This window comes from Lissotriton helveticus, chromosome 4_1 (assembly GCF_964261635.1).
Source record: "Lissotriton helveticus chromosome 4_1, aLisHel1.1, whole genome shotgun sequence".
Taxonomy (NCBI): Eukaryota; Metazoa; Chordata; class Amphibia; order Caudata; family Salamandridae; genus Lissotriton; species Lissotriton helveticus.
Window position 1 is genome coordinate 1,931,799,986 of NC_136063.1, and position 22,126 is coordinate 1,931,822,111.

The 22,126-nt window shown below is 44.0% G+C and overlaps 1 protein-coding gene across 1 annotated transcript in view; it reads left to right on the forward strand.

The window, feature by feature from the left end:
• Positions 1-22,126, forward strand: part of MCF2 (MCF.2 cell line derived transforming sequence) — a 1,062,111-nt gene that overhangs the window by 1,026,674 nt on the left and 13,311 nt on the right. Inside the window, exon 29 of the mRNA XM_078688611.1 lies at positions 3,584-3,684. Within this exon, the coding sequence (XP_078544737.1) occupies positions 3,584-3,684 (101 nt within the window). The remainder of the gene's footprint in view (positions 1-3,583; positions 3,685-22,126) is intronic.

Here is a 22,126-nt window from a genome sequence, read left to right on the forward strand (position 1 = left end):
ATGACTTCTACTGGTACCTTTTGTGGAGTGCTGGCTTCAAGTGACCCATTTAGGCATGTCTGCTGATGCAAGCGATGTTGTTCTTATTGTAGACTACCAGGGTCCAAACATTTTCTTACACAACTATGCAAAGTATTCAAACATAGAGATTGTGCAAGGAAAAGTGATGATCACAACTAGTTTTTGGTCAGCTGATGAGGGATTTGAATAGTGAATGATCATTCTATCATTTGTTGTCATAGCAAAATTCATGTGAAATGTCGAATACAAGAAAACCTTCAGATTTGTGCCAATAGGCAGAATATCCAAGCTCTAGCATCAACATCTTCTGCAACCAACTATCTAGCGTGGTTTGAGTGCTCATCTGTTCAGACGTATTCATATGATCTGCTAATAGATTGAACTCATTTCATGAAAAATAGATTTAATCAACTCTTTTATCTGTGGTGGAAGCTTAGAAATGGCTATCCTGGGAAATCGTAATCTGTTGATTATATGGAACTACTATTGAAACTATCTGCCACTTAATATTTGATGGTATTAAATTAAGAAATTGACCTGTCACTTCTTTATCCTTCATGGAAGTGGTTTACATATCATGATCGTAAGATAGAAGTGTAGTGTCAGTAAAGCCCTTGTGAGTTTAACTTGTGATAGGTTTTACAAATATGTCATGCATTCGACAGAAAAATGAAAAAAAATAGCTGGCTGGTTTAGTGTGAAGCTTGACGTAGCTGTAAATAGGTTTAAAATGCTACTACTGCTACAGGCATAACACTTGGAGAATAATTAAGGAAATTGGTGCTGCTTGATCGTCTGCATTATGACAATGTATGTAATCTGCATTGTATAATTGCTTGTTTTATTTGGTCATACTTCTTCGGTTTGCATATACCTTATAAGTTAGCAAGTTTTCTTCAGTTGTTGAAAAGTTGAATAACTGTTAGAGTAATTTTTTTGGGCTGTTTGATTTTAGCAAGGCACTTACATTACACTTCCAGGCTGAGAAGATATGACACTTTTTTTTAACTTTGGGGAATAACGTGTTCCAGACTCTCAAATAGGCTTAAAACTCAGAGCGTGTGCACCTCTGCATTCCTGTCTGCTTCCCATGCATGTGAGATCTGTCTATGATGTTCCTACTTTCATTTCCTTGATATCCTTGTCTTCCTTCTGTGATGCCCCTTTTCTCACTTTTCAGTTCCCTCAATTCTCCATTGAAGCCTGTCTCGCTGGTAGAAGAAAGGACAGTTAGGAGTCGCATAGGGGCGGCCTGGTCGATGGCTGACGATAAAATGTGACCAAGTTCTATTCCTGTTTAGTGTGCCCCAAATAGACAAACATTTCCCTTTGGGGTTTCTTGAATATTGTGTCATTTGTCTTTTATAATGCATTTAGATGAAATGAAGCCCACCACCCTGTATTTAACATATGCTGGCACCACCAGATCTCAAGTGAATGATACTTTAAAGTTTATAGCATACATAACTGGTTAAAGGTTAAGCAGTAGTGTTCCCTTGGTTTGTCTTTTTATCAAAATGCTATTGATTTCCTGCAATTTGAATGCTAGTTAGGCTTTTTTTCTGCCATTAACCTTATGTCAAGGTTTGAAGACCTAAAGAAATCCAAGCAGACCCATCATATTGCCACACTGTGGGTTAATTTAGTTTGGGGAAAGGCTCTATCAGCTATAACATGTTTCTCAGCACCAAATATCTTATTTAAAGCAGCAGGACCAGTTTTATGGCCACTTAGTATATTTTTCCTGATTATCCATGTCTTTTATAAAATGGTAACTTATCTTCTGTAGGTTGAAAATGCAACACAATTCTATAAAAATAAGTATTTTCACTTTATAGACTTTGAGTAACTTGCTTCTATTACTCCATTCTTCTGATGATTTATCAACATTTATAGAGAGATCAGTCCAGATGCAAACAATGTTTTTTGCAAAAGACCTTGGGTTGTATCTAGATCATTTCTGGTGGGATCACTAAGTCTGTGGAACATTTAGAATCCTCAAGAATGTAGCGCCTCCTACAGAAAAGGAGGAGAATGTGATGTGGACCATCACTGAAAAGCCAAACATTCCAGAACTAAAGGGTAAATATATGAAAGATGCCTTAGAGGCCTTGCTTAAGGCTCTCAACTAAAAGTCCGGGCCAGGGAAGTAATGAAATGTGTTCATGGTGCCTCGGACTAATCTGCAACTTTGAATCTTATAGATCACAGAATAGGTCTATTACTTCTCAAGAACACTTGAAGTATTACCAGTGTATCAGAGTTTACATCCTGTTTCTGAATGAATAAAGGAGACTTTCTAAATTTCCTATCATGCCCAAAGACCGGAATACATTTTTAGTTCTTTGGCTACATGCTACTCCAATGCTTTCTAAGAACCAATAGAGTTAAATCCATTGAATCAAATGATTAAGTGTCTAATTGTACTAAACTACCACCTCTGTTACATCTAACTTGGACTGCTGTTTGACTCCTGCATGCTGTAGTAACAAAAGCTGCAATTTTAACTCTAGGTAGAATCACACTTCTTATCCTCTCACATGGGATAGATTTGTGTAAAGAAGAACAATGTGCATCACAGAGTGACAAATACATGTTGTGCTCTCGTTTGGCAGTATGCATTCTGAGTTTCTTGCATGAGGTTAGTCCAGAAAAGAAAAGTTTGAGAGTTTGCTGTTATTTGTGAAAGAATTCTAATACTAGAAGAAATCTTGAGATTGCTCATATTTATTTTTTCCTTGTAAGTCTCATTACTCATTATTTAGCAAATCCCTGTTTCTCGAGCTGGGCTGCAAAGCTCAGCTCATTGCGGACATCTTGACTGCGAGTCAAGCCACGCCTCCAGATGAGGCATGCTTACCACACAGGTGTGTGAGACAAAAGAAGAGGAGATAGGGAATGTACATTTATTTCAAAGTGAAAAGTAATATGTAATTTTGTGTTTGTGAAAGAGAAAATTACTTGAGACTAGTTATTTGCAGTTTGGCTGACATGTTTTAGTCACCTGCCAGGTGTGTCTATCATATGAATGGCTGTTCTTATTTAAGTATATGCATTTTTTTAAAATGCAATCACATAAAAACAGGGGCACAGTCTAGCACAAATCCACACCTTCATGAAAGTTCATGAATAGGGTTGATGGTGGGCAGAGGTGGGAGACTGAACACACTGAAAGATTTTGTTGAATTTGTGCTTCACTGTTCCTCATTCCTCGTCTCAACCAGAGTCAATCAAGCACCTTTAATGCAAGAGGAGTATTTATATCAGCTTTACAAATGAACTAGATTTGTGAAAGATATTAAAGTTACTGAATAATATGCAGTACAGAATTTCTTTAAATATCTAAAACAGGACACAGTTTCCTACCTTATTGATTCCTGTGGCCCACCAACATCATCTGCTGTGCTTTTGTAATCTCTGCTGTCCACTATATTTTGTAAGGGAAACCATGTCTACTCCTAATCGAAAGCTGTGCAAAATGTCCTGTGCTTGTAGTGTAATGTATTCTATATGTTTTCATATGATGCGCCTTTATGATTGATGCAAATATTCTTATTTCAAGGTTGGTGAAGAATTTAAGTAGAAGAAAAGAAGGGTGGATTCCAAGCAAAAATTTACAAATCATTCTTGGTGACGCAGGTTTTCGGAATGCCAAAGTTTCAGGTATACTACAAACAAATGTTAAAAATTGTAATTCTACTAATACAGCAACTAAATGAGTTCTAGGTATATAGTCCTATTTTGCATGTTTTCTTATTACTATAAGTGTGAAACCCAATGAACATACACAAGAATGAGATGTATGTCCATCTATCGGTTCCACAGAAAATAATTGAGCCACATTGTGGATTAGACTACAGATATTTATTTCAGTTAATTAAATGTCAAATAAAAGTTCCATGTGTTTCAATCACCAACCTGATCTTTCTCTGTGCATTTAATGCCTCTTCAACAGCCACAAAGAAAAGCCTTCACACATTTCCAAGATACCCAAATTTTGGAAACGCGTGTGTACCTTTTTGGTTGGAACTCCTCCTGTTGTAATGACGCTGCACCCAGAAGGATGGTTAGAGCACTGCTCGAAAATAAATCTTTGTAAACCTCATTTTTTCCCATCACTTGCTTACTCAGTGCAACCAAGACTCGGTTAGAATTGGCCATTAGAAGAAACTTATGTTGATATTCGTTGATGTTGAGTGATCCTTCATTGTATCTAGGATGAGTGCTGACCTGGATGAATTGGGGTTTATCACCTTCTGCTAGTGCGTATGTGCTTTTCTGAAGGAGGGCAGGTTTTGCCAGATACTATCTCTGATAAAGATGTCAATCCTAGAAGTGAATTTTAGCAAGAGAGCTTTGCAAATGCTCTAACCTAAGCCTAGAAATACCCATCCAGGCCATAATAAAACTGTTCTCCTCCAGAACAATGGCTAGGAAGAAAGTACCAGGCCAAAAGACAAAGTCAGACAGAAGGTAAAAAATACCTCTGATGAAGAAACTGCACAACATTTTAGTTTTAAATCTGTTTATTAGGGAACAAAGTGATAGGTCTCAGATTTACTTCCAAAGCAGCTCAAATTCCTACCTCAGCAGGCTCAACTAATGCACAATCAGCAGACCTCCATCCTCAGATGAGGTTATAGAGTCACATACTTGATGCACCAGAAGCCCCCACCAGTGTATGGCAGGGTCCCCTCTCTGCCAAACTGTAAATGAGCTCCTTTAACTCAAAACATCCAGCTATAAGAAGATGTTGTTTCTTATAGCACACTGAGCACAGGGGAACTGCAAGCAGTTGTATGGTTAATGGAGCTAATTTCCTGCCCTCACTCACTGGAACTATGACAATTGTCCTGAAAATACTTCATCAATTAAAGAAACCATTAGGGACCATACAAATGAAATGAAACAAAATGACATAGCCTAACATTATGTATTATTGTGCTGTGTAGCACCTTATTGCAAATTAATTGTATTTAGCCAGTGCCTGCATACTGGTGCCAGGTATCTTGCCTTTGAAGGACAAATTGGCAATAGGCCCTAAATGTTACATGGAGATTTGCCTGTGAGAGAAGTGGCAAGTTGCAGACAGCAATTGGTGACTAGCAAAGTATTCTTTAGATAAATTTGTCGATTAGGAAGTTTACAATGGGTTTTAAATATTAATGATCACACTTAAGAGTGAGGTGACCTTAAAAACGTGATAATCAGATATATTCACATAAGGCAACATGTGTTTACATTGATATATGAACAAATAGAAGGATTTGTACCTGATGAGAACAAGTGCACTGTGTTCTCTTTCTTAAAAAGACCCTCCATGAAGTAAATTATCTCTTTGGGATTCTGAGAGGAAGCATTACATGCACGTCTATTTACCAAAATGCCAGACAGTGACACCGCACAATCATGGATTTTTGATGATGCAACATTAAATTATATTGTCTTCCTCAAATCACATCCAGGGCATGTTGTCATGTATCATTTATATCAAGGATATCACATCGCCATTTTGTCCACCAAGACGTGAGGTCCGGAATTGGATGGCTAGCCTCCGCGTAGACACTGCCCTAAAACTATTTGTAGATAATAGTTCAGTGAACTTCATATCTACGACGTAACATGGAGGCAAAGTGCAGCTGCCTTCGGATTCAGATCCTTTTATCAATCGTCTATCTAACCGAAGCAGTTTTGGTGATTCAAAATTTTACCCTTTTTCGATATTGCACACCACTCGAGTTTCGTCTTCTGGGAACATAGGAACATCAATTTCCTTTAGGCCCTACCTTCCTGGTGCGAACACTTCTGAATTATCAAAAGGCGAGTCTAGCAAGAAATAAGAAATTTGAAACGGAATTTTGAATCCGTATACATATCAGAAACTATCCATGTTTACTCTGAACTAAAGCAAAGGGAAGTATCAACTATCTATCTTTTACAGAATAAAGTTACCAAGTGGCATGTCCTGTACCGCTTTTGGCCGCCATAAGTGTGGCAGGGTATGCTCAGACGTGAGTCCCTTGCTCACTTTGCCACTGGATTCAAGCAAGCCGGGCTGAAGACGGCTGGAATGCCAGATACCGGTCCTCAGAAGCTTGTTTCCGGTCCAGGGAAGACATGGCTTGGCAGTTCGGGCTGAACTGTTCCCATGAGGCACAGGGTCAGACTGATTTGCATACAGCCATGTCTGAACTGGGGTGGCAGAGTGGGCTAAAGAACGGTGATGGATTAAACCCAGATCTTTTGACTGGGTGTGAGTGTTTGATTGATTCAGATGCTCCGTCCATCACCACCCCATTTTGGCCGCTATAGGTGTGGCAGGGTATGCTCAGACGTGAGTCCCTTGCTCACTGTGCCACTGGATTCAAGCAAGCTGGGCTGAAGACGGCTGGAATGCCAGAAACCGGTCCTCGGAAGGTTGTTTCCGGTCCAGGGAAGACATGGCTTGGCAGTTCGGGCTGGACTGTTCCCATGAGGCACAGGGTCAGACTGATTTGCATGCAGCCATGTCTGAACTGGGGTGGCAGAGTGGGCTAAAGAACGGTGATGGATTAAACCCAGATCTTTTGACTGGGTGTGAGTGTTTGATTGATTCAGATGCTCCGTCCATCACCACCCCCTTTTGTACCGCTTTTGGCCGCCATAAGTGTGACAGGGTATGCTCAGACGTGAGTCCCTTGCTCACTTTGCCACTGGATTCAAGCAAGCCGGGCTGAAGACGGCTGGAATGCCAGAAACCGTTCCTCGGAAGCTTGTTTCCGGTCCAGGGAAGACATGGCTTGGCAGTTCGGGCTGGACTGTTCCCATGAGGCACACGGTCAGACTGATTTGCATACAGCCATGTCTGAACTGGGGTGGCAGAGTGGGCTAAAGAACGGTGATGGATTAAACCCAGATCTTTTGACTGGGTGTGAGTGTTTGATTGATTCAGATGCTCCGTCCATCATCACCCCCTTTTGTACCGCTTTTGGCCGCCATAAGTGTGGCAGGGTATGCTCAGACGTGAGTCCCTTGCTCACTTTGCCACTGGATTCAAGCAAGCCGGGCTGAAGACGGCTGGAATGCCAGAAACCGGTCCTCGGAAGCTTGTTTCTGGTCCATGGAAGACATGGCTTGCCAGTTCAGGCTGGACTGTTCCCATGAGGCACAGGGTCAGACTGATTTGCATACAGCCATGTCTGAACTGGGGTGGCAGAGTGGGCTAAAGAACGGTGATGGATTAAACCCAGATCTCTTGACTGGGTGTGAGTGTTTGATTGATTCAGATGCTCCATCCATCACCACCCCCTTTTGTACCGCTTTTGGCCGTCATAAGTGTGGCATGGTATGCTCAGACGTGAGTCCCTTGCTCACTTTGCCACTGGATTCAAGCAAGCTGGGCTGAAGACGGCTGGAATGCCAGAAACCGGTCCTCAGAAGCTTGTTTCTGGTCCAGGCAAGACATGGCTTGGCAGTTCGGGCTGGACTGTTCCCATGAGGCACAGGCTCAGACTGATTTGCATACAGCCATGTCTGAACTGGGGTGGCAGAGTGGGCTAAAGAACGGTGATGGATTAAACCCAGATCTTTTGACTGGGTGTGAGTGTTTGATTGATTCAGATGCTCCGTCCATCACCACCCCCTTTTGGCCGCCATAGGTGTGGCAGGGTATGCTCAGACGTGAGTCCCTTGCTCACTGTGCCACTGGATTCAAGCAAGCCGGGCTGAAGACGGCTGGAATGCCAGAAACCGGTCCTCGGAAGCTTGTTTCCGGTCCAGGGAAGACATGGCTTGGCAGTTCGGGCTGGACTGTTCCCATGAGGCACAGGGTCAGACTGATTTGCATACAGCCATGTCTGAACTGGGGTGGCAGAGTGGGCTAAAGAACGGTGTTGGATTAAACCCAGATCTTTTGACTGGGTGTGAGTGTTTGATTGATTCAGATGCTCCGTCCATCACCACCCCCTTTTGTACCGCTTTTGGCCGCCATAAGTGTGGCAGGGTATGCTCAGATGTGAGTCCCTTGCTCACTTTGCCACTGGATTCAAGCAAGCCGTGCTGAAGACGGCTGGAATGCCAGAAACCGGTCCTCGGAAGCTTGTTTCCAGTCCAGGGAAGACATGACTTGGCAGTTCGGGCTGGACTGTTCCCATGAGGCACAGGGTCAGACTGATTTGCATACAGCCATGTCTGAACTGGAGTGGCAGAGTGGGCTAACGAACGGTGATGGATTAAACCCAGATCTTTTGACTGGGTGTGAGTGTTTGATTGATTCAGATGCTCCGTCCATCACTACCCCCTTTTGTACCTCCCTCTTTTGTACCGCTTTTGTCCTGAAGAAGATGCTGGTCGCCGAAACGCGCGTCGATTATTCATTTTTGTGCCACATACATTTGTGTTTTTTATACTTCATTACGTTTTTTCCCTTAATCCCTTGCATATTTATTGTATTTAATGTTGATATTTTATGTATAGTTCTTTTGAACTATTTTTAATTTTTGGTTTATTAAAGAATTAAGTTTTACTGTTTCATATTAATTCATTGTCGGCTTGACGATAAAATTGTAATTTCATCTTCGAAAATGGTCTTTTGCTCTTATATCATTTCCTAAGACAAGCAACTACGATTGCCTAGGTAGATGTTTACACATATACATTTATCATTGATGCCATCTTAGGAAATCACACAACGTGTCGTTTGAAAAAGTATTTGCTGAAGACTATTTTATTGTGGGCACATCCATTACAGATTATTAAAACACTTTGAAGGATTTAGTAGTAATTTTTGGGAGAATAATGATCTGAGTTATAATCATTAACATCTCTCACTTTATGCACAAACCAAGTATTTCTCTGCATCTATGATATATTGATTAAGATAAGGACATATTTCTCTAAAGCTTTTTCAATTGTTTTGTATTAAGATGTATAAAATAGTTATGAATACAAATTCACATCAAATGTTTAGTGTATACTCCACCTGTTAGTGGTCAAATGCCTATGGTCACAGTGAATATCAATATTTGCCTTCAAAAATATTTTAACACATATTCAGAAAATGGAAAAAAAATTGTAGGAAGGCACTTGTCCACTGCATCGAAAAGATTAATGGTAGAGCTCCATTGGTTATTGTATTTGATTAATGGCCCGTTTACGGTTTTGGTGGCCAAACTCTTGGTCGGGCCACCTGCCAGATTATGTCTGGCGGGCAGTTTTTAGCATTCTCACAGTGGTGCCTCTGAAAATGGGCACCGCAATGGGAATGCCAAAAGAAAATTCTGCATGACATGGACTGTGGAGTTCATGCCATGCAGGAAACAGGGTGCATGCACACAGGTGGGCACATGTTGTCCCCCCTTGCATGCACCCCCATACAAATGGACAACAGGAGGCTCTGAAGGGCCCCCTTTGTTTCAGGACCGCCAGCCTTTTCATGGAGGAAAGATCTTCATGACACCTCTGGCGGTCTGGAAACTCGCAATACGCTTGGCGGTGCCGCAGTGGCACCACCAGCATATTACTTAGGCCCTGACCAGCGCGCCACCGCCGGCGGTTTCCTGGCAGCAGCAGCCTTGCAATGGAGGTCCGACCGCCCTACTTATAATGGGGCGGTTGAACCGCCGGTGTGGCTTTGGCTGGACTACCACTGCCGTGTCACCATGAGTTGGTGGAGAAGTGTGGCTCACTGGTTAGAAGCGGCAGACCCTGAAGCAGAGGTCGGCCCGGGACCAGGGTTCAATTCCCGACGCGGCAGGGTCTTGGTTCAATGTCCGTGGACTCCATAATTCTCGCTTAGGTGCCTACGCTAACCATTGGTCCCACTCTGCAACTCTGGGCAATAGCTTGCTTAATCTCCACAACGGCCCCAGCAACGCCGGGGATGCCTGGCTTCACCTTGGGGTGCCCTCTCACAGGGAAAGCCAGGACGGGTTCCCCAGTGGTATACAGCGCCAGGACGCCACGTAAAGAGGTAACAGTGCGCTTTACAAGTATACATACATTACATTACATGAGTTAGACTCATAATCAGGCCCTAAGTGTATCTGGATACTCACTATTAGACCTACTTGCTTTATTCCTGGGCAAAGTGGGATAACAATTAGTCAAAAGGTGTAATTTTGAGTTGTTCTTCTTAATATTTTGCAAATTTATTGCGAAACACTTTGTTACAAAAAAAATTTGTTAAGAATAATTAGAACACATAAATTAACCAAAACATTTTGTGACAACCAAGGATAAAAAAAATACAACACCAAAGTAGTGATGATAAATTAAATGATCTAAAAAATACTCCAAATTAATAACACAATAAACACAGAATACGAAATGGGTCAGGATGACACTCATTTGGCAGGCAAATCACTCTTATCCATTACATAAATTATTTAATTCCACAGTCCTGCATTAAATGTAGACCAAATAATGAATCACAATGTTAAGCAATCTGGATTGTTCAGTAGAGTTTCAGTTCGCCGTCTATATGTAGAAATATTAAATCAATTGCACAAATGGATCATACCTTAGATGACATACTTTCATCATACTTAAAATCTCATTAAAAACAGATACTTATCTAAAGGGATTTTAATTAGAAAGCCAAAGAAATAGCTAAAATGTCATAACATACACTAACAATTGATTGTAAATTAAAGGAAACTTACTGGAAGGTCATGATAAACTCTGCATCCATCCAAAATGTTCTACGGGTTGCTAGTCAGACACCGTCGACTCAACGGTGGGCAATACTTGTTAACAGTACTGGCAAATTAGCAACTGCCAAGCAGTAGAACTAACACAATTACATTAATACCAGCCAACGGTATATTGTATTGGCACTCCATTAGTTCATCCTGGGTTTATTGTGCATACTCACTTGAAATTATGTCTGTTATGATATCATTTACCAATCCATTTTAAGCGTGGTAAATTGCTTTATTTATACTCTCCATTAAATGTGATGATCCAAGCAGACCTGGCATGTGCACATCTATCCAAGCCAAGATGCTGAGATTTATGTATTATTTACAACAAGGGGTGGTGATGGACAGAGTCTCTGAATTAAGCAGAGTACTCTCACCCAGTCAAGAGATCAGGGCTAGATCCAACACCGTTTTTTAGCTCATTGCACCATCCCAGTTTCAGAACCTGGCTGTATGCAAATTAGTCTGTCTCTGGCCCAGTGCATCATGGGAACAGGGCAGACCAGACTACAAAAGCCAATTCTTACACTGGGAAGGAAACAAGCTTCCGGGGACCGGTTTCTGGCATTCCAGCCGTCTTCGGCCCGGCTTGCTTGAATCCTGATGGTGCAATGAGCAAGGGACTCACATCTGAGTATACCCTTCCACGCTTAGGGTGGACAAAATTATTTGCAACAAGGGGTGGTGATGGACAGAGTCTCTGAATTAAGCAGAGTACTCTCACCCAGTCAAGAGATCAGGGCTAGATCCAACACCGTTTTTTAGCTCATTGCACCATCCCAGTTTCAGAACCTGGCTGTATGCCAGCCGTCTTCCCTCACCACCCCTTGTTGTAAATATTTTTGTCCACCCTAAGCGTGGAAGGGTATACTCAGACATGAGTCCCTTGCTCATTGCACCATCAGGATTCAAGCAAGCCGGGCCGAAGACGGCTGTAATGCCAGAAACCGGTCCCCGGAAGCTTGTTTCCTTCCCAGTGTAAGAATTGGCTTTTGTAGTTTGGTTTGCCCTGTTCACATCATGCACTGGGACAGGAACAGACTAATTTGCATACAGCCAGGTTCTGAAACTGGGATGGTGCAATGAGCTAAAAAACAGTGTTGGATCTAGCCCTGATCTTTTGACTGGGTGAGAGTATTCTGCTTAATTCAGAGACTCTGTCCCTCACCACCCCTTGTTGTAAATATTTTTGTCCACCCTAAGCGTGGAAGGGTATACTCAGACATGAGTCCCTTGCTCATTGCACCATCAGGATTCAAGCAAGCCGGGCCGAAGACGGCTGTAATGCCAGAAACCGGTCCCCGGAAGCTTGTTTCCTTCCCAGTGTAAGAATTGGCTTTTGTAGTTTGGTTTGCCCTGTTCCCATCATGCACTGGGACAGGAACAGACTAATTTGCATACAGCCAGGTTCTGAAACTGGGATGGTGCAATGAGCTAAAAAACGGTGTTGGATCTCGCCCTGATCTTTTGACTGGGTGAGAGTATTCTGCTTAATTCAGAGACTCTGTCCCTCACCACCCCTTGTTGTAAATATTTTTGTCCACCCTAAGCGTGGAAGGGTATACTCAGACATGAGTCCCTTGCTAATTGCACCATCAGGATTCAAGCAAGCCGGGCCGAAGACGGCTGTAATGCCAGAAACCGGTCCCCGGAAGCTTGTTTCCTTCCCAGTGTAAGAATTGGCTTTTGTAGTTTGGTTTGCCCTGTTCCCATCATGCACTGGGACAGGAACAGACTAATTTGCATACAGCCAGGTTCTGAAACTGGGATGGTGCAATGAGCTAAAAAACGGTGTTGGATCTAGCCCTGATCTTTTGACTGGGTGAGAGTATTCTGCTTAATTCAGAGACTCTGTCCCTCACCACCCCTTGTTGTAGAGATTTATGTATGACATGGATGCCCCAAAGTAGCCCACTGAAAATTCTAGTGGCACTATAAGACTCAGCATGTTGTACCCCACGACCTATAATGTTAGCTATGGTTGGGGAGCGGATGTGGTTTAATGACTAGGGCGTTCGCCCTCAGAGCTGGGAAACCGGGTTTGAGTCTCTGTAATGACTCACAACATCCTGTGATTCTAGGCATATCACGTAATCTCCCTGTGCCTAACAAAAATGAATGTCTCATTGTGTAATGCAACTACTGCTCATGTAAAGTGCTCTGATACCTTCGGGTCAAGTTCGCGCTATATAAAACTCTGAGAAAAAAATCTAGGTTGCAATTTGGTGTTGTGACAAAATCCATCTGTAATTGTGGATTTCCTTGTTTTTGTATTTGGTGCTTTGATTTTCTTTTTTGCGCTCTGATTTTCTTTTTACCTCTTCAATGACAGAAGGCTTCTAAATAGGCACTACTCTGATGCTTTGCTAACATGCATGGCAGATGGTGTATCTGTTACCAGGGTAGACCTTAGCTAGCTCAATGTAAGGACCCAAGGCAACCACAGAGAACTGTCACAATATTAAACAGCAGTGTAGAACCCAACCCACATAGCTGGACCCATGCTGTATCTTATGTTCACACATTTGTGTGAATCTTTGAACATGATGCTACTGTGACATGTATTTTAAGATCACTCTTTGTCTCCATAAACCTCCCAAACCTAATATATGACCTTATTCCTATGACACAATTCTGAAATATAAGTACAGAGTAGGTTAAATGCAATTAGCCATACTGCAAGATCTTCCAAATGTAACCTACAGTGCCTTCAAAACAAAACCAACCATCCTCCATCAAAACCCTTGGCATGTTGCTTGACAACCTGTAGCATAATATATCTCCTGCTCTTGACATCTTAGTACCAGCCAAATCTAGAAAATCAGCAAAAATAAATTGCTGAAGAAATTGCTAATCTAATCTGGAAAGGCAATTGAGTAAGCCGCAATTGAAAAGGGAAAGACCCAAAGTGGAGGTTAACGCAGGCAGATACTAGGAAAGCTAAAAAGTCTTATTTCGCCAATTGCAATAATGAGGCGTGCAGTCAATGAAAGGAAACCTTCATTCGTTATCAGAAATTGGCTTATTCAAACATTTTAAAATGTAAGCCTTGCAAAGCTGAACAATATTTTAAGCACCCACCTGGGATATTTAAGACCAAAGCGGCCAAAATCATCAACTATCACCAACACACTGGAGCAACCTCTCTACTCTACCACAATGACACCTACTTTTTAATTTTTCTTGATCTAATCCAGCCCTTGGAGATAATGTAGTGATAAGCCTAGCACTCAAAATAAAAATGTCCAATTCCACTATGTACTCTTGCTCTGCCGCGTGCAACTTTTGCCTCTCTCTTATGATGGATACAACATACATGACTAATGCCCTCACCACTTCCCATTTCTGTCTCTTTGAAATGCATTACCCTCACCAGGCCAGGCAAAATCTCATTTTATTCATCCACGCAAAGCAGCTACTAAATTTCATCCAGTTGCACAGGAATTCCTCACCTGCCAGCAGCAGGTGGGAAAATGGGAAAAATGCAAGAGTAATGCCCTGAAAAGCAAGGATGTCTCAGTCTGGAATGAAAAGATCAAGCAATTATTGTGCCAAAAGCACCGCCATCGGCCAGCCAATGTAGTCAACGTTAAGTTAAGTTAATTACATTGGCTGAACACTGTAGGGAGGATCCGCAAACATAATTTCCTTGCTGATAAAGTTACTTTGAAGTGCACTGTCAGAGGTCGGGCAATTTATTTACCGTAATATAGTTACCATTAAGATAAACACATTGCCTTGTATCTCACAATGCTTCAAAAAGCAACAGCGCTTCCTACACGGAAATTAAACTGGAATTTTGCCCGTTTTTTTCTGATAACAGAGTAAGTAGTTCAACCCCAATTCCTCTCGGGGGATAAAAAACTGGCATTCTTTGTGCATTTCCCTGTGGGCTCAAGAATTTTGCCCTCCTCTAAACATCACCCAATAATTTAAAGATACATTTTACCCCAGTATTGGAACTTTCATAGATTCCCATGCTTTTGTATCATTCCCCGTCGTCGGAATGGGAGTCTCGGTAATAAAAAATATCATAGTAGTAGGTACAAAAGAGAAAGGAAAGGCCTAGGCCTCATTCCCTTTTGTAACATATCAGCCTCTTTTTGTAAAAGAGACCACATCTTAGGCATCAGCCAATCAGAAGAGCCTCACCCCTGGAACCTTCCTGAAGGAACCTCAGAGCCTCAGATTTTCTACCGCACGTTGTGCTAGGGAGTCTCCATTGAGCTCTGCTCTATTTTCAACTCTTTCAAGTAGATTTCTACAGTTTTTTCTTCAGGATTTCTTCAGTTTTACTTCAGGAATCTCTCCTTTTCTTCAGGATGTCTGAAGTTGAGAAAAAGAAAGCCCTTTTCAAGCCCTGTTCCACCTGTGGAAAGAAAAGGCTGTTTGTGGAGGACAAACACAAGGATTGCATTTACTGCCTTTATCTGGATCACAAGGCAGAGGACTGCAGAATTTGCCGCACTCTCTCCACCAAGACCTTGAGAGATCGTGCTGGAAGACTGCTTACATGGCTACAGAGGCAGAAGGAGAGGAAACATGGAGTTTCCAGTGATGAGGAGGAATCGTCTTCATTTGCCTCCTCAAAAAGGTCAGTGAAAAGAGGTAGAGGTTCCCCATCTTCCTCTGTTGGGCGCCCCTCAAAGGCTTCTAAAAAGACCCCCAGAGAGTCTGAGAGCCGGGGTTCAGGAAGTTCCCCCCCCTGCAGTGGGAAGGATAAGGCAGAACTGGTTTCGCCTCCTAAGGGTGAGAAGACAGACCCAGCCTTCAAAAAACCCTCCTCACATTCTTCAGAGAGGAGTTCTAAGTCCTCTACGACGAAGACATCGTCGACGGTGGGTCCGTCGACGAAGAAAACAAAGCCCAAAATCCAATTGGTCCCGTCGACGGGCTCGTCGGCGGGGGAATCGTCGATGAAAGCTTCGTCGTCGAAGAAGGTGTCGTCGATGGCAGCGTCGACGGGAGATGTGCCGACGACATCGTCGACGAAAACGTCGTCGACGGCTTCATTAACATCGGCGACGAGGAAACCATCATCGTCGACGGCAGTGACGACGACGGTATCGACGGCGGTGGTGTCGTCGACGAGTGCATCGACAACAACAACAATATCTACAACGTCGGCGGGCTCGTCGACGGTGGTGTCGACGACGACATCTGTAATTCCAATATCGTCGGCGAGGATATCTCCGGCGTCGACGGAACCATCGACCATACTGGCTACGGAGAGACGAGTGACGGTTTCTTTAACGAGAATCACTCCTGAGATGACATCCCTGAGAAGGGTGACCCCTTTACCGCCAACTTTGTTGTTGGACCAGGGAGAATCTGACGAAGACGGACAGGATGCTTATGACTATGCCAATAGCCCGTCTCAGCTACTAATCAAGAGTCAAGAGACAGATTCAGAAGGGGCATATGACCAAGGGGAAGGAGAATATCATCAGATGGCCCACTCTAAGGGCTATGTGCCACAAGACATGACTTCGGTTCCTAAACCATTCCTGCATGAATTCCACAAGATGTTGCAGGACTATAAGTCAAAAGCAGAAAGACCAACACCACGTAGGTCTGCTCCTTCGACACCAGTGAGGAACCCCTCATCTGTAGTCACTCCGGTACTTCCGATACAGACGCCACCTCAACCTCAGCGGCCGGTGCCTCAGGCTCCGTCAGAGCCAGCCGATGACCCGGATGTGGATGGTGATAATGATGAATCATCCAATGATAACCAAGAGTCGGATCATGATGGGGATGAATATGATGACTACATCATCCCAGACCAAGCTTCGCCACATCAAGACTTGGTAGATTCACCTCCTGCTAACATCGGCAGTTTTCACCAGCTGATGGAACGTGCAGCTGGGAGATTTAAACTGGTAATGCCCGCTCAAACCACGGACTGTTTCTTATATGATTTCAAAGAAACACAGCGCAAGACAACAAGGTCGATTCCAATTGTGTATCATTTGTGGGAGGAAGGTTTGAAAGCTATGAAAAACCCAGCGACGGTGGTCCCTGTGCTACCGCGTCTGGATAAAAAGTATAAAGCACCAGATGATGGACCTGCAGCGCTAACGGGCCATCCAAAACCTGACTCTGTCATCTCACAGGCAGCACAGAGGAAGTCGCAGAACCCCTCTGCTCCCTTAACGGCCCCTCCTGACAAGGATGGACGACGACTGGATAACACGGGCAAGCGGTTTTCATCGATGGCTAGCCTGCTAATACGTGCCGCCAATGCTTTGGCGATATTAGGACGATATGATCGCCAATTATGGTGTGATGTAGCTCCATATCTGGAACAGCTTCCATCGGAGTCAGTGGCGGAAGCAAAGAAGACTTTACAAGAGGGTGAGGCGGTCTCTATGGAAATTATAGACTGTGCCATGGACATTGCCACGACGTCTTTTCGGGCGTTGGCAGGAGCGGCAGTGTTGAGACGCCAAGGGTGGCTGAAGGCGACTTGGTTTAGACCGGAAATTCAGAACAAGGTCCTTGATCTGCCCTTCGATGGGGAGGCCCTATTCTGAAATTAATAGATGATACTCTTCAAGAGATCAAAAAGGACACAGAAACAGCCAGGTCGCTAGGTACCCTCCAGTATCGCAAATCTCCCTTCAGAGGTTCGAGAGGCAGAGGAGGTGGTTATAGAGGTTCATACCAACAACAGCAGCAACGCTATTCTTCAAACAGCTCAGGATACCAGCAAAACCGCCAGTCATACCAGCAAAGGCAGGGCCAATCTTCGGGTTACTCGAGGCCTTACAACAAGGGCAAGCAGGCTGACCGTGGACGAGACACGTCCAAGCGCCAATAGCGGCCTCCTGGCTCTGCCTACTGTTCCCTCCTCCAAGAAGTCATCAGTTGGAGGCAGGGTGTCAAAATTCCTTCAAAATTGGTCCAAAATAACATCGGACTGTTGGGTGATCAACATCATAAGGCAAGGACATACTTTGAAATTTATGGAAGTCCCTCCACCCAGGCCCCCGGAAGCCATTCCATCGAAACATCTGCGTCTCCTAAGGCTTGAAGTACAACACATGCTCCGCAAGGGGGCGATAGAGCCGGTCCCCTCCAAACAACAGGGCCAAGGTTTCTATTCCAGGTTCTTCCTGGTGAGAAAGACGCTGGAAAGATGACGCCCCATCTTAGACCTCAGGGAGCTAAATACCTATCTCGTCTCCCTATCCTTCCGGATGGTATCCTTACAGGACATATTGAAAATGATCAGCCTAGGGGATTTCATGGCCACGCTTGATCTGGAGGACGCGTACTTCCATGTCCCGATTCACCCAGCACACAGAAGGTTCCTACGCTTCACAGTAGCCAAGAGCCATTTTCAGTTCAGGGTTCTGCCGTTCGGTCTTCGCTCTGCCCCAAGGATTTTCACGAAGGTGCTGGCACCGGTGGCAGCATTTCTGCGAAAGAACCACTTCCAGGTCTTCCCTTATCTGGACGATTGGTTACTGAAGGCCCCGTCCAGATGGTTAGCGCAGGACGCTGTGCAGGCTTGCACCAATCTGTTCCAGAATCTGGGGCTCACTTTGAACAGAGAAAAATCCACGCTGATGCCCTCAAGAAGAGCACGGTTCCTAGGAGCAGTGTTAGATTCAAGGCTCTCGAGGGCGTTTCCTACTCAAGAGAGGATAGAGAAACTGCAACGGTTGGCACAAAACCTTCGGGGAAAAAGGTGTCTTTCTGTACGCAGCTACAAGTCGCTGCTAGGGGTGATGTCCTCATGTATTCCCTTAATTCCCCACTACAGACTGCGGATGCGTCCCCTGCAGGAACAACTGGACCTCCAATGGAAACAAGTGCACGGATCGTTCGAGGACAAGGTGGTTGTCACTCGGGAGATGAAAGAGGCAGTGATTTGGTGGTCACATCAAGACAATGTGTGCCAAGGTCTATCCTTCGCAAGCGTACCATCGCCTCAAATACTAACGACGGATGCGTCAGTGGAGGGATGGGGAGCAGTGATGCAGGATCTGCAGGTCAGCGGCCATTGCTCTCCTCGCGAGCAAAAACTGCATATCAATCTGTTGGAGCTGAGAGCGATCAGGCTAGCTCTTCAAGCTTTTCTTCCGCGACTCCAGGGTTCACAAGTGATCATCCGGACGGACAACACCACAGCTATGCATTATGTGAACAAAGAAGGAGGAACGAGATCACTCCTCTTGTCGCGAGAAGCTCAGCAGATATGGGAATGGTCAATTCTTCAGAGGATTTCACTAAAGGCGGAGCACTTACCAGGAGTGCTGAACGAAGGCGCCGACAGACTGAGCAGGTTATCCTCAGTCAGTCACGAGTGGAACTAAAACAGCAGGTTCTGGATCTACTATTTCAGACATGGGGCACACCGGAGGTGGACCTATTTGCAACTCCAACCAACAAGAAATGCCGGTCATACGCCAGCAGGTTCCACCATCAAGGCTCATTAGGCAATGCCCTGTCGATAGCCTGGACGGGGAGGTTTCTTTATGCGTTTCCACCAATTCCCCTAATTCCACGCCTCATCATGAAGATGAAGACGGAACCATGCAAAATACTCCTAATAGCCCCGGCATGGCTGAGACAATTTTGGCACACATAACTACATCTGCTGTCGCTAGTTCCTCCATTCCTGCTGGAGGAGGTTCCGGATCTTCTGTCAATGTCCGGAGGACAGGTTTGGCATCCAGACCCAAAATCATTACACCTGACTGCATGGCTCCTGACCAGCGAGAATTCATGAATGTCCCTCTTTCCAAGGAGATCAAGGACATCCTTTCCCAGGCAAGAGCACCTTCAACAAACAAGACATACAGATTAAAATGGAAAAGGTTTTGTATTTGGTGTAAAAAGGAAAAGGTTGATCCTTTTACTTCAAAACCTCATCAACTCCTGCCTTATCTACTCTCGCTAGCAAAGTCTAATCTGACCCATTCTACGATCAAGGTCCATTTGGCGGCAATTTCAAGATTCAGGAGATCTGACTCTGGTCCTTCATTATGGTCTTCAAGAATTGTCAAGCAATTCCTCAAAGGCCTGTTCAGGGTCTATCCACCAGTGAGACCTCCTCCTCCAACTTGGCATTTAAACTTGGTCCTGGCTCAACTGATGAAGGAACCATTTGAGCCGATTCACCGCTCCGACTTCAAATATTTGTCATGGAAATTGGCTCTGCTCTTAGCCCTGACATCGGCTAGGCGAGTGGGGGAGTTGCAGGCCCTTACTATCCAAGAGCCGTTTTTACAGTTCAAAAGGAACACGGTCATCTTGCGGACGAACCCAAGATTCATTCCTAAAGTTCCTACAGACTTTCACTTAAATGAACCAGTAATTCTAAAGACATTTTTTCCAAACCCAGTCACTCCAGCGGAGAAGACATTGCACACTCTGGATTTACAACGATGTCTAAAATTCTACTTAGACCGTACCAAGGAATTTAGAAAGACTTTGCAATTGTTCATTGCCTTTGGTGGTCCAAGCAAAGGTCTCCCTCTGTCCAAACAGGGGATCTCAAGATGGATTTTGAGTGCTATTCTGCATTGCCACAACATAGCAGGAAAACCTCTGGGGGGGGCAGGATCCGTGCTCACTCAACGAGATCAGTGGCATCCTCAACAGCCCTCTTTGCGGGGGTACATATAAAGGACATTTGCAGGGCTGCTACCTGGAGCAGTGTGCACACTTTCACTAAGCATTACTGCTTAGAGTCATCGCAGCAGGATGATGCGGCGGTGGGCCAGGCTGTCCTGAGGAACCTCTTCAAGTGATTGGTGAGCTTTCCTTTCTATCCCACCTTCCATTGGTGACACATTTTGTGATTTCATTTTTAATGTTATAAGGTACTTATTTACAAAATGTGTTTATGATGGTTTACTGCTTGCTATTCTGATACAAAAGAATGGGAATCTATGAAAGTTCCAATACTGGGGCAAGAAAACAGGTTACTTACCTGTAACTTTGGTTCCCCAGTATTGGTAACTTTCATAGATTCCCATGCGCCCACCCACCTCCCCGGGGAAAGCTCAGCCTTCAGCAAGTAGGGTGTCTAGCACACAACGGTTACGAAAATCTGAGGCACTGAGGTTCCTTCAGGAAGGTTCCAGGGGTGAGGCTCTTCTGATTGGCTGATGCCTAAGATTTGGTCTATTTTACAAAAAGAGGCTGATATGTTACAAAAGGGAATGAGGCCTAGGCCTTTCCTTTCTCTTTTGTACCTACTACTATGATATTTTTTATTACCGAGACTCCCATTCCGACGACAGGGAATGATACAAAAGCATGGGAATCTATGAAAGTTACCAATACTGGGGAACCAAAGTTACAGGTAAGTAACTTGTTTTCTTCTGACCTAATGATATTGATGAGAGAGGCATTAGGGTAGTTTCAAGACTGTGTTGAACTACACCATGATTACTATCCTGGATTCATGCCTGTGAGAGATATCAAAACTCATTTATCCTTTACAGAAGGTCAGCTTCTTTCCATGGATGAAGACAGAAGAACAGGTCTAATAGTCCTTGCATTTTCCACTGCCTCTGACTCTACTGTCCATCCAAATATGGTGGAATAACAAACACTGGGCATGCTTATTTGGAGCTGCTTCTGCTCTGCAGTGGATCCAATATTTTTAACATACCAGTCAAAAAGCCAAGATCAGGCAGAGTAGCTTGGAGTGTGCCCTTGTATGGTGGTCAACATCCACAGAGATCCACTGTCACAGATCCTTCTACTGTAGCACTTGATCTTCCAAATGAAATCTGATGACAAACTCAATTAATTAGGATAACAGAGAATAACAGTCCATATAATGCAACCAAAAAAACGTTTTGCACGGACAGTGTTCCTCTGGGTGAAGTTGAAGAAGACCTTGTGCGTGGATGGGTCAAAGGCTGTAGTAAATAGAAATTTTGGAGCCGTATTGTATACGCATTGAATGGCCCCCATGCATTGAAACTCTTGCTTTAGCCTCATGAAAAGTAACAAAGCTAGAAATCTGTTTGCCTCTATGAGTCACCAGCTCTCTCTTCTCTCAAAACCTCTTCCCACTACCCAAACCATTCACTGAGATGTACTGATAAGAGCCCTTGTCATGGCAGTACCTGAATAGTGTAACATCATCTATTCTGGTTTCCCAAATAAACTCATTGCCAGGTTATGGTAGGGAAATGCCTCTTTTTCTGCATGTTCACCCCCATTTATTGTGGACTGATGCTACTGTTTATGTGACTCTGTGCCCTACGACTCTGTTAACCAGGCCCCATTACAGGTGCTCTGACCCCTAAAACATGACAAAGTTGGTTATACTCCTATTTGGCATATTTAATTTACTATAAGTCCCGAGTATTTCATACAATACAAAGTGTACCCAGGGCCTGTATGTTAAATGGCTGCAGCGCCAATTGTACCACACACTACAGTGACAATCTAAA